At 36.3% G+C, this 17,434-nt stretch overlaps 1 protein-coding gene across 5 annotated transcripts in view; it reads left to right on the top strand.

Moving 5' to 3' along the window:
• Positions 1–13,298, top strand: part of LOC128004307 (latent-transforming growth factor beta-binding protein 3) — a 35,011-nt gene extending 21,713 nt beyond the window's left edge. For 2 of the 5 annotated variants that reach the window (XM_052592594.1, XM_052592596.1), the window contains exons 14-30: positions 487–612; positions 714–842; positions 1,008–1,127; positions 2,027–2,149; positions 2,326–2,448; positions 3,495–3,614; positions 3,698–3,826; positions 3,917–4,084; positions 4,164–4,244; positions 4,351–4,479; positions 5,415–5,552; positions 9,648–9,785; positions 10,100–10,228; positions 10,498–10,659; positions 11,783–11,872; positions 11,956–12,087; positions 12,234–13,298. In XM_052592594.1, the coding sequence (XP_052448554.1) occupies positions 487–612; positions 714–842; positions 1,008–1,127; positions 2,027–2,149; positions 2,326–2,448; positions 3,495–3,614; positions 3,698–3,826; positions 3,917–4,084; positions 4,164–4,244; positions 4,351–4,479; positions 5,415–5,552; positions 9,648–9,785; positions 10,100–10,228; positions 10,498–10,659; positions 11,783–11,872; positions 11,956–12,087; positions 12,234–12,385 (2,189 nt within the window). In that variant the 3' untranslated portion in view covers positions 12,386–13,298. Of the gene's footprint in view, positions 1–486; positions 613–713; positions 843–1,007; positions 1,128–2,026; positions 2,150–2,325; positions 2,449–3,494; positions 3,615–3,697; positions 3,827–3,916; positions 4,085–4,163; positions 4,245–4,350; positions 4,480–5,414; positions 5,553–9,647; positions 9,786–10,069; positions 10,229–10,497; positions 10,660–11,782; positions 11,873–11,955; positions 12,088–12,233 lie in introns of all 5 variants that reach the window. The other 3 variants (XM_052592591.1, XM_052592593.1, XM_052592595.1) reach the window with 2 other exon arrangements.
• The last annotated feature ends 4,136 nt before the right edge of the window (positions 13,299–17,434 follow it).

Here is a 17,434-nt window from a genome sequence, read left to right as displayed (position 1 = left end):
CGAAAAACAATTTTTTGGATTTGGTGCATATATTATCAACAAACAAAAGTTGTGCTGCTTAATATTTTTGTGGAAACTGTGATACATATTTAAAAAATTCTTTCACCAATAGAAAGTTCAAAATGACAACATTTATTTTAAATAAACGGTATGGTAATTGAATGGTAGTTTATAATATTTAATAGATGCAAAATGCAAAAGCCTCTTAACGCCATCTAAACTTTTCTTCTAAAACTAGCATTTTTATCACTCTCCTATATTTGTTTAGTTATTTACTATAATGACATAGAAAAGGACTTGTGCATTTCCATTAAAGTAAAATTACTGAACCTAAACATAGGACACCGATAAAAATGCTGATTTAAAAAGAAAATTTCAGACGGCATTTAGAGGCTTTTACATCTGAACTCTTCATATATAACAATGATTATATTACACAATAAAGAATTCTATAAAATATATAGAATGTTTTCACTCTTTCTGTAGATGAAAATGAATGTGACATGGAGCCATGTGGTAGAGGCACCTGCTTTAACACCGTGGGTTCCTACAGATGCAACTGTCACCCTGGCTACAAACTGGTGGTGCATCATGGGAAACGCAGATGTATTGGTGAGTGACTAGCATGGTCTATTCAAAGGCAGTGGACAGCTACTGTATGTATGAGCATATCAATAGAGGTGGCCAACACTTTTCTGCATGCATGTTTTCAGATATAAACGAGTGCTCTAAGCCCGATATCTGTGGAGTTGGAGGGCATTGCACAAATATACCTGGCTCCTATAAGTGTGAGTGTCTGCCGGGCTTCCGAAGCAAATCCCGCAGACAGCCTTTCTGTGAAGGTGAGGACACCCACGGTCCTGTTCAAAGACACAGTGCACTTAATGTTAATTGTAGACACCTATAAACCGTTCCTGTCTATCAAATATGGCTAATTTTGTCTTTAAATGTCGGTGAATGTTTTTGAGAGTCTCACCGTCTCTACTGTTGCCGTCTCTCAAATGCAGATATTAATGAATGTTCAGACCCAAGCACCTGTCCTAATGAACAGTGTGAGAATACTGTTGGATCCTATGAGTGTATACCCTGTCAACCTGGATACCAAGCACAGGGAGGAGTGTGTTATGGTCTGAATACTTGCACACACACACACTTGCCACTCACAAACAGTTTAGTTCACATTCTTAGAAATAAAGGGCTAAGCCCATTTCAACTACCATCAGCTCCTTGCACAGACTTCCAGACATTTCATGACTTAACCAAAATGACTCTCTTTTCATTCCCTTTTGTGCATGCCATTTTCTGTCATTAACTTGTATGATTATATTTATCTGTTGGCCACTCTGCTCTTTAGATGTTGGTCATTAAAGAAAACATGTACACTACTTTTCTTTTCTTTTTTTCAGCAAGGGCGCAATAAATGGATTAAAATGACAGTACTGACATTCATAATGTTAAATAATATTTCTATTTCAAATAAACACTGTTCTTTCTATAAATTCCGGGAATCCTGGAAGAAAATGAATCACAGTTTCCACAAAAATATTAAGCAACTGTTTTCATCATTGAGAATAATAAGAAATGTTTCTTGAGCATCAAATTAGCAAATAAGAATTATTTCTGAAGGATTTGTGATGCTGAAAACTGTGCTTTGCCATTACAGGAAAAAATTAGATTTGAAACTATATTAAAATAAAAAATAGTTTTTCTCTTTGTAATAATACTGTAATAATATTTCATAATATTACTTTTTATTATATTTTTTATCAAATAAATGCAGCCTTTGTGAACATTAAATACTTCTTTCAAATACATTAACAGTCATACAAACTGATTTTTGCACACCAGATGAGGAGCACAGTGGCACATCGTGATGTAATGTGATGCAGTGCTTTGTGACCCCCTTAAGTCATACTAGACATGTTTACGCAGACTGAAGGAAAGGTGATGAATGTGGGGTGTTTTTGACAAATAAAATGGACAATTGCATAATCTTACAAGAGATGTCTGTCTCTCTCTCTATCAGATGTCAACGAGTGTCAGAAGCGTGGTGTGTGTCTGAACGGCCTTTGTGAGAACTTGATAGGATCTTATCGATGTTTGTGTAATGAAGGCTTCCTGCCTGAGGCTGACAGCAAAGGATGCAGAGGTCAGTGGCACACAGACAACAAAACTAAACAACATGCTGCTAAATAGAACACTTTCTGCAAAGTTCTTTCTAAAGAGAATAAATACACTGTGCAAAAATAATTCAACTTTTACATGAACAGAATTGAGCTTGTGTATGTGTTCTTAAAGGTAATGTGTCTGTTTGTGTCTCCACAGACATCAATGAGTGTCAGGATAACCGTCTGTGTGCTAATGGTCACTGCATCAACACTGAGGGGTCGTTCCGCTGCCAGTGTTACTCTGGTTACCAGCCTACACAAGAGGGAAGCCACTGTGAAGGTCAGCTAGTAATTGCACAATACTGCACACTATGCTGAAATATCTGTATACCACAGTACGAATACACTACACACACAAAAAAACCATGTAGTGTATGATTCCATCCAGTAGGAGGATATGAAGCATGTTTGATATTTTGAGCTGATTGTAGAAGACATATTGTTTTTATTTGTCATACATGTGTTTTCGCATTAGAGCTTGAAAGTCTGTGATCTGGTGGTGTGATCCTCAGTCGTTTAGTTTATAATGCCCAGTTTTACTCCGTTACCATTTACAAAGTCACCCATTGTATGATGCCTAGTGTTTTAAAATCTCTCTAGCTTTTAAAAGTTGTACTGTATAATGTATTCCAGTCTTTAGCATGGCCGGAACACAGTACTGACCAATCAGCATTCAGGACCAGAAATATCCTTCTTTATAATATACATTTACAGTAGTTAAGCAATTATTACGTCAACAATATTAAATAATAAATAATAAATTCAAATAATATTAAAATAATCCCCTAATGTAAAAAGTCTTTTTTCAGTATTCGTTTGTTTGTTTGATTGTTTTTTTAAGAAGTATCTTTTGCTCACCATGCTGCATTTATTTAAACAAGTGAAACAGTACATTTTGGAAGTATTATTATTATTATTATTTAAAATAACAGTTTTCTTTTTTAACATATTTTAAAATAAAATGTATTAGTGTAATGGAAAAGCTACATTTTCAGCAGCCATTACTCCAGTTTTTAGTGTCACATGATTCTTCAGAAATCATTCTGAAATGCTGATTCTGGTGCTTTAATTATTAGTATTATTATTATTATTATTATTATTATTATCAATGCTGAAAAACAGTTGTGCTGTTAAAACATTTTGTGGAAACAGTGATGCATATTTTTTCAGGATTGTTTGATGAAAGTTCAAGTTTTTAACATTATTAATGCATCCTTGCTCAATAATCTGATTGATTTTGTTGGAGAACTTACAGAACCTTTTGAAGGATACAGTATATCTTTTGTAACCCTTCTAATACAGCTGAAATGTTTTTGATCTCTTTAGATATTGATGAGTGTGAGCGTGCTTCCAACTGCCAGCGAGGACAGTGTTTCAACACGATGGGCTCGTACCGCTGTGAGTGCCAGAAAGGATACAGGCTCTACGGTGGGCGCCGGTGCCAGGGTATGGGATTTCACTTTTACATCACCCAGTTCCTCGTCTTGGTCTTGGTCTTCTTGTTCAGCCTTTTACACTTTCTCTCTCAGATATAGATGAGTGTGCTGAGGAAAGGAGTCTGTGTCAGCCTCACGGCGTGTGTGAGAACAGACCGGGTGGATATGTGTGCGTGTGCAACGATGGTTTTAAACTGTCTGAAGATGAACACAGCTGTGAAGGTGAGAGTTGGTTTACTTCATACTTCATTTACTTCATCTGATCACATGAATTTGCTTTTCGGTTTATTTGTTTTTGTTTTTTCTACACAGAGGTTGAGATTTGGAACGATAAGAAGGAGTGCTACCTAAACCTGGATGACACGGTCTTCTGTGATAGCGTCCTGGCAACCAACGTGACTAAGCAGGAGTGCTGCTGCTCGATCGGTGTGGGATGGGGCGATCACTGTGAGATCTACCCCTGTCCTGTCTACCGCTCAGGTTAGATCACAGATTTGTTAATGGATGAAAGGTCAATTGTTCCATCAGTGTTTGATTGATGTTGTCTGTTATTTTCCAGCGGAGTATCACTCTCTGTGTCCAGATGGCAGAGGGTTTTACCATGAAGAGGGAAAGATGGAGTTTGGATTGCCTTTGCAAGGTATATGTTCATGCAAATGTGTATTCACGCACACAAACACGCTCTCCATCACACAGAGATTTCTGTAATAATAACTTAAATCCACTCTTTCATGCTCTCTTTGTAGATATTGATGAGTGTGTATTGTTCTCTAATGAGATCTGTAAGGAGGGACGCTGTATGAACACACAGCCTGGGTTTGAATGCTACTGCCAACAGGGATTTTACTATGACAGCAATCTACTGGAATGTATCGGTAAAATCACACACAAATACACACATTTTACTGTCCATATAGACACTTACATAGACATATAGACTACTGTTTAAAAGTTTTTGTTTTGTTCTTTGTTTTTTGAAGAATTGATGGCATAGCCTTTTTCATTGTTACATTCTTTTAACATTAATAATAAAAAAATGTTTTTTTTAAATCCTAAAAGAAATGGATCATGATTTTTACAAAAATATTAAGCAGCATAACTGTTTTCAACATTGATAATAATGATAAATGTCTCTTGAGGACAAAATCGTCAAATTAGAATGATTTCTGAAAGATTATATGACGCTGAAGACACATATATGTGTGTGTGTAGAAAATAGTTATTTGAAACACGTTATTTAAATTAAAATAGTAATATTGTGAAATATTATTACATTGTATAAATGCTGCCTTAGTGTGCAGGAGAGATTTATTTCAAAAATATTACCAGCCCCAAACAGTTGTCTATAAAGGCACAATGTTTTGTCCACAATTTGTTTACAAAAACAATAAAGGAATTATTTTTTGTTAGTTTATTGTATAATAATTGTAAATCTTATGTGTAGTTATTTGTCATGCTGTGTAATGGGCTACGTAGTTTAGAATTTTTCAGTGGTTCAAAAATATTTGTTGTTATATTAGATTATTAAAAAAAAAGAAGAAGAATAAAAGCAATTTTCATAAAACCGGTGTGATACTGATATTGCAAATCAAAGTTGTTCTGTGCTGTTGTACTGCTAGCTATTGGCAGAAAGAAGGAATTTTTTGTGTGTGTATCAGTCAGTAGGGAGCAGTAGAAACACTCAGGTCCAGCATTTCTATTGGACAGACCAAACACATCAGTAAACCTTAAATTTCATATTTATCAAACTCAAACGCATTGTAAAATCCCTTAACAGAAATAACTCTTAACTCTCTCTCTCCCCCTGTAGATGTGGATGAATGTCATGACGAGTCCCTGTGTAATAATGGACATTGTGTGAACACTCGTGGCTCGTTTTACTGCACTTGCAGCTCACCCTGGGTCCCTGATGCCTTACACAAGAAGTGTGTCTTTCCCACAGTTATAGGTATGTGTTTCTAATCAAGTGTGTCACACTTGGGAGTTAAGCCATCTTATTAAAAAGCTTCTGCTCTGTGTGAGGCTTGAACTCACAAACTTAATATGTCAGGCCAGCACCTGTGAGTAGTTTGCACCCTGCTCCGACAAGTGAGATGTTATGTATGTTTCGTTCATACCGCACACCGGAGGGTTCTCCTTTGCAGAAGGCTTTTCATTTGTTCTGTCTTTAGCCCCATTACAGCCTACTTTTCCCTATACCCTTTACCAAAAAAAAAGAAGCTCTAAGAGTGGTTCAAATGAATATAATTTGAAACAGGATGGGGTTGCTAGTGGGGCAAAATGGTGACATTTGTAGGGGCTTGAAAGGTCCCTCCTTCCGGAATGTGTTTTCAAAGGGGCCCACAGTAACAACCTGCATTGGGCACTGGATACCCCAGCTACAGCCCTGGTTATATAACAGTCAAATATTAACAGGAGTGCCAGAGAGCCCTCATAGGCCAAAAGGCTTGTTCAAGAAGCGTTATATAGGCTAAGGGACACATATATTCAAGCATAAATAAACATTTGTTTTCATTGGGTTTTTTCTTTTTTCTTTTGGACTGGATCACACAACATTAAAGCCCAGGGACCCTCTGAGCTCTTGGCAGTCTAGGGCCCCTGGGCACTACAAATGATTCAAAGCAGACCAATCTCAGTGCTGGCCGTCCGTGTAGAATTGACACGCTGTTAGATTTTTGGTAGAGGTGCACATCAGGCTACGGCGTACTACACATAGCCTACGGCATTGGTTCGACACAGAAGTATAAATTGGGCTTTAGTGCTGCCCTTGGTTTCAGCCGCTTTAATTTGCATTTGGGAACGCAACATTCGAAACGTTTATAAATCTGTTGTTGTTTACAAAGAAGTTTCAGTGTCACGTAATCCTTCAAAAATCAATCTGCTGATTTGCTGCTCAAAAAACATTTCTCATTATTATGAATGTTAGAAAACGTTTTGCTGCTTAATATTTTTGTGAAAACAATGACAACACTTAAACATAAGTATAAGATTTAAAAAAGAGAGAGAAATTAATCATTGTATTCATCATGCATGAAAGTGGCAAAAAGTGAGAAGACATTTAAAATGATTTCTATTAAATACATGAGTTAACTAATTGTATTAATATTGCATCAATGCAACTAAATAATGTTCATTAAATTTTATATTTATTTAAAAATCCTGAAAAATAAAGTCATCATTTCTACACAAAATATGAAGCAGCAAAATTGTTTTCAACATTGATAATAATCAGAAATGTTTCTTGGGATTCAAATAAATTGTAATGGTTTTCTAAAAGATCATGTGACACTGAAAACGTAGTAATGAAGAAAATTCTGCTTTGCAATCGCAGGAATTACATTACATTTTATAATGTATTAAAAGTGAAAACTTTTTTTGTATTTGTAATAATATTTTGATAACATAACATTTATGAGCAGAAGATGATATGATATGGAAATCATTGATATGGTAATGTTTCAAAACTTTTGGAAGGTACTTTAATGATGATAATAATTTGATATACTATCATTTATTATAGTACCTTATTATAATATATTATTATATTGTTGTCATGATTATTAAATGCTGATTTTATTTTTTTACAGAACAGTATGTATTTTTACAATATAAGGTATACTCTGCTAAAATATCTATTTTTAATAATGAGTGCTGGGGGATGTGACTTGTGGGCGTGGCTTGGGGCATGGGCAGATTTTCCTTCTTTTTTCTGTCTTTAGCTGATCACATGCCTGAACATGTTTAAAAAACAAGATGTATCACACACACAGTTATTATACATTTTAGAGACAGCTGTCATTGTTGGAGACTTAAGAAAGTAAATTGCTCTATAAAGCAAACATTTACCAAATAAAGTTAACGTGGGGCACTGTAGAGGATGGTGCTCATGCACCTAACACTGTTGAAAGCTGCACAGATGGTAAAATGAAAGGGAGAGAGATGGTTAGTGCTGGTGCAATGACAGGAAGTCCTTGATGTGGTGTTGGAGCCTGGGAGATGGCCTGAAGTTGCGACCTCCCCTCGAGTTTTGCCTCCCCAGCAGTTTTGGAGGCAGGATAAAAAGGTGAAGAGTTGGTCCTTTTTGCATAGCCACAGGAAGCATCTCCGGTCCTGCCATGGGTGCATCAGGTAAACAGCATACCCCAGGGCATTTCAGCCACACACCTGAACTTCAGAGTAACCCAGCAGGTGCTTTCTTTTAACTAGATCTCCGTTGTGCTGACTTAAGCATTTTCTTGGCCTTGTCCAGCACTCCCTCCAGGGACGGGGGTCTTGTGTACTGCTTTGCTTTGTTGGCTTCCTTCACTTGTGCTGCTTCCACTGTATCAGTCAGATTCAGGCTCCTGAAGTGAGGCTCCATCTTAATAAAAACATTTATATAAGAAGACTATAGAGGAACAAACAAACACATTTTGTTACACATTACTTAATGCTGCTGTGTTTATTAGATTATTTAATCATGATCACCTTGTGATGTTGATTTTATATTATGCTTTTCTGTGTATATTTTGCCAACAGGCACGAAATGTTGTCTAATATATCAGAATTATTCTAGAGTAAGAGGTTATTTTTTCAATAATTATTATACCATTAAATACAACTTTTATCCCACCTGAGACAGAGGATTTTTCAAGTAAGTAATGAGTAATTGAAACGGGATGTGTGATCTCCTTTTGAAGGCACATTTTTCACTTCCATTCACTGAACCTCCCCTGAAACTATTTTCTTTGAAACCCTCTGCTCTATTACAAGTAAAGGTCATGCATTCAAAATGTTGCACTGCTAAAACAAGTACGTTTTTTAGCATCAAAATATACTTAAACTTCTAAAAGTAGAAGCATAATGTAGACTATATTTTTTGATTATAATTAGTGATGCATTAATGTGTAAAAATCGTTTTAATGTTGCAGCTGGTAAATAATAATGAGTTAGTTACTTTGCAAATATTGGTCAGAAGTTAATCAATGAATGTTATCATCTTCTCCAGCCATAATGCACAAGTCTCCGGGGGCTCTTGAGGTTGATTGGTCAATTCTTGGTTATTAAGGGGAATCATTGTAGCGATACAAGCGCTGATTGGCCATACCTTTCAATTCATGGGAACATAATTGGCTGTCATAACCAAGAAAAACCAAGACCTACAGATGGCAGGTAGCACCAACAAGGCTTTGGCTCAGATGCACACAGGACACTTTATATAGTGACAAAGCAGCATGTTTCTGTACAAAAGAAAATAATGTATACTAGACTAGATTTTGAATGGATTTTGACTAATTTGGTCTTCTCAAGTGGTTCAGAAATGTTTCATACATCCGTCATCAGTGCCGGTCCTAGGCTTCTAGAGGCCCTAAGCAAAACTTTGTCAGGGGGCGTCTGTCAGTGCATTCATAAAAACCCCAAAATGACCCCCAACCCCTGAATCTATTCTTTCAGAGCAGTTTCACTGTCAAACAACACGAAGTTGAAACAGTCAGTAATATGATAAAAACTTCTTTTTTTTAAATGCAAACAATAGGACAAATACAAATAGAAAAAAAGATATAAATGTTATAAACAATTTAGTCTTCCAAACAGTTATAGCCTACTGTCCAGTAATTGTAAGTAATCAAAAGTGAATAAAACACTGCATAGTCTTCTTCACCATATGAATTCAATATATGTTGGTTCTTACAAGTTACTAAAGTTATTCAGTGAAGAGCACTGAATTATTCTCTTGGTTTAATTTTTTTGTTGAATCAATATTACAAGACAGAGACAGCAGCATGTTTATGCACAGATCTAATATACTGACAAGTGTTTAATTACTTTACAACTTTTCAGCGACATTCCAATTTATTGAGATGCACCTGTATATATATATGAATATATGCCTTGGTGAGCAAAAGACACCTCAAACCATTTTTCATTTATTTACCAAATGAAATATAAATGTAACACAAAGGATTGTGATTCTTTCATTATTATAAACTCAAGTATCCTTGTGGGGAGTGTTCATTTCCCACCCTAACATAACGTTCTGATGATGTAACATTTTTTGCTTCAGGTGTGGATGAATGTCAGGACCCTGCTAACTGCAAAAATGGCCACTGTGTAAACACCCAAGATTCCTATTATTGCATCTGCACTCCTCCCTGGATTCTGGCAACCGACCGCAACAGCTGTGTCACACCTGAGGAGCAGGGTGAGTATAGTCTTATGGGAACATCACAGTAGTGGCATACAAAAATGGCTTGGTTTCCTAAAATGTTGATGTTGAGAAGGTGGTTTAATTATGGCATAAAATGTGCTGGAATATTCCTTGCCTAAGAAATGCAACTGCTTTACTTGGAAAAGTAAAGATGATATAACTCCAGGCATTTATTGAAGTTCACACCCAAGAATGTGTGCTTCTGATGTCTCTCTCCTTGTCTTCCTCGCTCTTGCTTTTTTCTCTCTATCTGTCCTTCTCTCTGTACATCTCTTTAGTAACGGGTGTGTCTGTGGTGCACCTTTCAGATGTGAATGAGTGTGAGGATCCCTCCTACTGTAGGAACGGGAGATGTGTCAACACTCCCGGCTCCTTTCACTGCATTTGCAAGCAGCCACACACCTTCAGTGCAGCCCTCAAGCAATGCGTCTATGATGGTGGGTATCAGCATGCAGACTGCAGTGATTGGTGGATTGGGTCTTTCTTTCTTCATTGGCTTTCATGTGGCTTGGCACTCTACAAGTTATTGCTTTGAGCCTCGTTTCACCACAAGACTGCTGAGCACGGGCAATTAAAGATGTTTTAGCAGTGTTAGCCTTTGACTTGTATTTGTTTCCATCTACTTTTCCATTTCTTTCTTCATCTGTGAACCTCCTGTATTTTTTTTTCATGTCCTCCATCATCTCCTTATCTCTGTCTTTCTCAGACCGCACGGCAGCACATAAGGACATATGTTTCCAGGAGGTTGATGAGGATCTTATGTGCACTATGCCGCGAAATGAGCTAACGGTGACGTACTCTGAGTGCTGCTGTCACTACGGTCGAGGCTGGGGACCAGAGTGCCGGACCTGTCCTAATAGAAATTCAGGTATTGCAAAAAGGCTCTGCTTAAAAGGCAGCATTTATTAGATCAAAAATACAGTAAAAACAGTAATATTGCCAAATATTCTTACAATTTTAAATGTGATTTATCCTTCAGAAAAATTCTAACGTGCTGGTTTGCTGCTCAGCAAAAATTTCTTATTAGTATTAATTTGAGAACAGTTAATATTTTGTTGAAACTGATACATTCTGTTTCTCTTTAAAGGGGGGGTGAAATGCTCGTTTTCACTCAATATCCTGTTAATCTTGAGTACCTATAGAGTAGTACTGCATCCTTCATAACTCCAAAAAGTCTTTAGTTTTATTGTATTCATAAGAGAAAGATAGTCTGTACCGATTTTTCCCGGAAAAACACGACCGACTGGAGGCGTGACGTGTGGGAGGAGCTAAAGAATCACGAGCGCCAGTAGGCTTTTGCGTTGAGAGCGTTTGGAAGCTGTGACTTTACGTGAGGGAAAAACCATCATCCAAAACAAACCATGGCTAACAGTCAGATTTCTGGCTCTTCCGGCAGAAGTGCCCTCAGGACCCATATAAGGAAATTCCGCTCCATCTTACGTCACACAGAGCCATACTCGAAAAAAACTTTCCGAAACTTGTGACAAACAAGAAGAGGTATTTTTGGAACAAAAATACTCCTTCAAACGTACAACTCATTTTTTGAAACTTTGTCCATGTTTAGCATGGGAATCCAACTCTTTAACAGTGTAAAAAACTCAGTATGCATGAAATAGCATTTCACCCCCCCTTTAAGATTCTTTGAATAGAAAGTAAACAAAAAGCATTTATTTGAAATACAAAGTATTTACAGGTACCTTTGGTCAATATTAAGCACCCTTGCTGAATAAAACTATTCAATTCTTTTAAATAGCGTACTTTCTCAAACATTTGCGTGAATGTAATAATCAGTAAAAACATTTGGCAGTGTTAAATTTTCTATTTTACATTTGCATGTATTCATGTGTAATATTTCCATAAAGTAGGCTACATCCATAAATGTATGTTTGGTAATTAGCAAGGCAGGTAGAAAAGAATGAATGTGTGATGTGCTAAGATGAAATCAAATTTCAAATGTTTAACTTTCCTTTATTTTGTTTTGCTGCGTGCAGTGCTTTTTAACAGGTTGTGTGAGATGCACTTGGAGACTGAATCTGATGGAGAGGGGGACTTCCTGGCAACTTTCTCCAGTTACAACCCAGGTGAGCTTGCCAGTCTCATTCACCCTGGGCTAAATGGAAAGACTTCAAACTGGCTCAGTTTTACATGACTCTTTGGTGTTCAGAGCGAGACAGTTCAGAGGAAGACTCAGACGAGTGTAGCTGTGCTAATGGACGGTGTGAGCGCTCCTATCTGGGTACGATGTGTGACTGCAATACTGGATTTGTACTGGACCACTCACGAACAAGGTGTATAGGTGAGTGTGAATGCAGATCATCAAACACACCCACACTTAATCATGTTTCCTGAAATTGAAGTTATGTTTCTAAGTCAACATGTTTTTATCATTTCTAAGTGTACAGACAGCAGTATTTTGATGTTCCTTCTCTTTTCTTCCTCTAGATATTGATGAGTGTGCGGGCCGAGGGACAGGGCAGAGCCCCTGTAAGAATGCACGCTGTATTAACACCCCTGGTTCATTCAAATGTCACTGTAAGGTCGGGTTTGTAGCGGCACGCCGACCAAACGTGTGTATACGCGCCAGGGTTCAATAACAGCACTACGGCTGATCCTCACAGCTGAACATTTCTACAGGCCACACTCTCTCTCGTGTACATACAGAAATATACATATGGCACCGCTAATACACATCATCAAATCTAGTATATCTGCAATTATGAACACTCACCCATAAACACTCAAAAAAGAATTTCATGTTTCACATTCTCAATTCCTGGTAATTATTCTATATTGGGAATTAATCATTAACGTCTTTGTTTTGCTTTTATTGTGTAGCCTGCTTTTATTCATATCTGTTTGCACCCATTTGACAATGTGTTTGTTGTTGGATGAGGGATTGTCATTGGATGCAATGTATCTTTTAACTTAAGTGGATTCATTTTTTGTAATTATGTTGCTGCTTGGCACGTTTTATCATAGCTCACCATTTTGTTAAATATTGTGTTTTTTCTGTGTTCATTTTTTTTTTTTTTTTTTTTTTGATTTACGTTTGCAAGATTTTAAAGTGTTTTTTCTGCCTTCTTCCAGACAGTTTGACATCAATGATCATTTTTGTAATATTCCTTTGTTTGTATTGATGTCTGTTAATTGTTCACCATTGATAGTGTTTTGTTCTAATAATTTGCTTTGTACATTGTTTTCTTTATTTGATCATGCAACCGTTGTCATCTTTCTTTGGTTGCACTGAGCACATTTTTTGTTTTTATATGAAGTTAGTCATCGACAGATGGCAGTGGTGATTTGGTTTTCTAAACCATTTAAATAGTGCAAAAATGTTCTTCTGAAACAGAATGACTTTTTTTTCTTTAATACTTTTTGCTTTCTTGATGAGACAGAACTGTGAGTTTTTTTTCACAGAAAAAAATAGACCTAATAACTACATAAGTGCGTTTACCAAAGAAATGAAACATAAATTAATAAACGAGAATAAAAAGACGTCAAACTCTCGATGCTGAGTGCAGCTGACTGAATTTCTCTATGTATTTTGCCATATTATTTCATGAATTATGATTGGGCTGTAGCAGGGTGTTTTGGCGTAGAAAACTGGCGCCAATAATACTTTGAAAATAGCACACAGATTAAATCTAGCAGCAGCTTCACAAAGAGGAAAAATCTTATTTTATATAAAAATACTTTTTTATATAGATATTATCTCTAATTGAACACAAAATATGTCTGTTAGGTCTACTCTTAATCATGTCAACCACTTGATCAAAAGTTTTAATTTTGCTAGAATAATAATAGCTGCTTAGAAAATTGCACAGCTACTACAGCACATAGTGCAAAGATGAACAAAGATCAGCTCTTAGATTTGTTACATCCTGATGTGATTGGTTTACCAGCTGTCTGTCGGTAACGTGTACAGAGAGAGGAAATAGGCTTTACATATCCACGTAGCAAACTGAAATTTAAACGTATTTGGGTAACTTGTTTAAAAATAAAATACAACCACCTGAAGTCACTTAACAATTTTCTTTATTCCACTCCGTATTCCTCAGTGAGTCAGTACAGGACGGACATGCTAATACTTTTGACAGTATGGTCTGTGTTGTTCTACCTCCACCTAGTGGCAAAAACAAGAACAATCATTTTTGTGTGTTTTGTTTTGTTTCTGGCACTAGGGGCAATTAGAACATACCTGTCAAGTATCCCGTTTTGGCCGGGAAAGTCACGTATTTTACCCTTCTTTCCCGCCGTCCTCCCGTATTAGTATTTTCCCGTAAATCTCCCGTTTTTTTTTTTTTTTTTTTTTTACCTGCGTTATTAATAAAATAATAATAATAAAAACATTCCCAATCTGAGCTCTGTCACTAGTCTCGCGATTACTCCCACCTGTAGTAGCCTGTCGCGAGGGGTGTGTGAGGTCAGATGACATGAGTTATAACGTGGGAAAAACAACAACAACAAAAGAAAAAACAGAGACGGATGATGGATGCTACAATAGAGAGTGAAGGCACACCTGCCAAAAAACCAAAACCCATGTGTAAATACCGTGATAAATGGGACAGCGAATTTACTTTTTTTAAAGAATGCAAAGTCTGCAACAAATTGGTACAACAACTCACTAAAAGAGTAAAAGAAAAGTTATGTGAAATGAAAAGAAAAACTGTTAAAGAAAAGCAATATGAAATGAAAAGAATGTGTGGAATTAAAATAAAATGTAAATGTAAAGACATCAATGTTAAATTAACAGAAAATATGCAAATAAGCCTTTAAATAAATGCTCTTCATATATACCCTTTTGTGTTTTAATTTGGGCTATAACACCTGTCTTAAAATGTAAGGGATACTGGAGCTTTGTTGGGGTGGTGGGACTGCTCGCAATGGGCGCTGGAAAATTTCCCTTATTTTCAAATCCAAAACTTGACAGGTATGAATTAGAACAGCACAAATATTGCGTTGTGTGCGCTCGTTCTGAAACACATTCATAAACATCCTTTCAGATTTATAAAACGCTTACATTCAAAACGTTATATTTCGTGTCATATAAATCATATCAAGAACCATAATTAGATCGGCTCGCAACAAAGTTTCGCCAATCAGTGGACTCCTCGAGGGCGGAGCATCTTCGAAGGGCGGATTTTGTGCACAACAGGTAGCTCAGAAATGTTTGATTTTTATTTTGAATGAGACACATTTTTAATGATACATAGATGTATAGGATCTATCGTGTGAAATCATATTGATAAATGTTCAGGTTTATTGGGGATATATTTTGAGCTGTTTATTGAGTGTGGTCAAATGTAAAGTTGTAGAAAACATGCTTATTACAACTTTTAAAATCAAACACAACAACAATTTGTATCCTCTTCTACAGTTCTTAACATTCTGTCATTATTTTGTCACCCTCATGTCATTAAAATGTATGACTTTTTCTTTTTTTCCTTTGTAGAACACAAAATAAGATATTTTGAAGAATGTTGGTAGCCAAACAGTTTTGATTACCGTTGACCTGTAAACATAACCAGTTAAAACTGGTTCCACAGAGGAAAGAAAGCCATACAGGTTTGGAATGACGTGAGGGTGAGAAAACAATTTACATCTTGTGTCAACAGTCATGAACTGAATTCATCTTAATGAATTAGTTATTTATTAAATTAGTTGTTTATTTATATTTTGAAACAAATACACAATTTTAATTAATGAAACAATTAACCAGCATTTGTGTACATTATTTGGGCCCAGTAAAATCCTTAATAAACACAACAAGTGCTAGAAGGCCGCATATAAGCAGGATGCTACCCATAATTATAGCAGAATAAAATGTTTTATCATAGGACAGGGGCTTCTTTACCTGGCCTTGTCTGCCTGGATTATTCTTAGTAGTAGATTTGGTTTGATATTTGCCTGTATAAGGTGATACAGACTTGTGTGTCTGAGTTGTTAACTTGTCGATTACTTTAGCGGTCTGTCTCTTTGGTGAAACAGAGTTTAAATCATTTATGGTGGATTTAATTGTCGTTAATACATTTGACTTTATTGTTACTCCCGTACCAGCCGTACTTAATTCTTTTCCCACTCTTCTGTCTTGTTTTCTAGTGGCAGTTTGAATCATAGTTATAAGATTTGTACCACTTGCCTCATTTATAGATGGACCATTTGACGTTTTTATAGCTTGAAAAGATTTTTGTGGTCCAACTGTGTGTTTTTTGCTTGTTTCTAGAGTTTTTCTGGTAGTGCTTGGTCCTGGTTGTCCTTCAGTTAAATGTACTTTTGTTTCAGTCAAAACCGCTGCTTTACTAAATGTAATGTCTGGTCTAGTTTTTGTTGTTGCTTTATTTTCAGGTGTGATTTTTGAAGTTCTCAGTTTACTGGTAATGAAATTTGTTGCTCTGTCTGTCACTGGTTCAGGTATCGGAGTTGCACTCCTGATATTAGCTGTAGCTATTATAGTTGGAGCAAATCTGGTTGTCCCTGTCGGCTGAGAGGGTTCAGCAATAGCAATGGATGATGCTCTTGATACCGCAGATGATCCAGACATCACATTCGCTGATGCAGTTCCAGGAATGTTTGGGATTATTTGTGTCTTTGGCGTGTTCGACACACCTTTTGTCACATCTAATGCACTCGCTAATATTGTCATCTCTGTTTGAGCTGCATCTGCGTTGATTGTGAATGACTTTATGGAAGACTTCTGTCTAATCTCAGCATGTTGAAACCTAGACCTGAATAAAAAAAAACCTGTAATTATTAAGAATTCTTACTAGACTGTCACATATTTTAAAGGACTATAAAGTTCCGCACCCCATTATCCACGATGCCAGCATTCCATCCAAACTGATCATCCCTATACATAAAAAAACATAAAGAAGACATACATTCTAAATAGGTTAGTAAGATGGAACAGGTACTGATAGATCTTTATCTTTTGATAACCCATAGGTCTATGGTTTTATCGTGAATGGTGTCTAAGCAAGAGATTATGGTAAAAACATGTTACATTTGGTAATATTTGTAATTTTTTATATTCATCTATCACCCTCACCCACTGCTATACTGTAGGCTGGTCATTGGCCTGTTACTCTGTGATGTTTCATTGTTCCAGATCTTTAGGTAAGACAGTAAAGACATATAGTGTCTAAACCCAGGAAAAATAAATCTTATTGGTTCCCTGTTCATCGCTGATATTCATTGTCATGATTTTGCTGTAATTATCAATTTATTGTGATTAGATGTGAAGCCACCAACCTGCAGAGATGACCAGCACCCAAACATTTCTGCCAGCCATGTTTTCTCTCTCTCTTTGTGGCTTGTGTGGAACAAGAAAATAACTCCCAAAATTAGTCTTTAAAGCATCTCAGATTTGAACAGTTTGCTCATATTTGACTGCGCTGTTAATGCATTTAACAATGATTTTTCTCTTCAGTGAGTGAGTTACCAAACTATAGTTTGACATTTGAAAAGTGATGGAAATGTGTGTTTCTATTTAAGATTTTCTGTCTTCTATATCCAGTGCAAACACACCAATAAAGTAAGTTGATTTTGAAATTTGCAGGGATTTTTAAACAAATGTTTATTGTTTCTTTTATAGTATTTTCATCAGGTTGATGTTATAAATGTTGCAGAAGTAAATCCTGACATGT

The sequence above is a fragment of the Carassius gibelio genome, chromosome A5 (genome assembly GCF_023724105.1).
Source record: "Carassius gibelio isolate Cgi1373 ecotype wild population from Czech Republic chromosome A5, carGib1.2-hapl.c, whole genome shotgun sequence".
In the NCBI taxonomy this organism is placed as follows: Eukaryota; Metazoa; Chordata; class Actinopteri; order Cypriniformes; family Cyprinidae; genus Carassius; species Carassius gibelio.
Note: the sequence above shows the minus strand (reverse complement) of the source record. Positions and strands in the feature narration are given on the sequence as shown.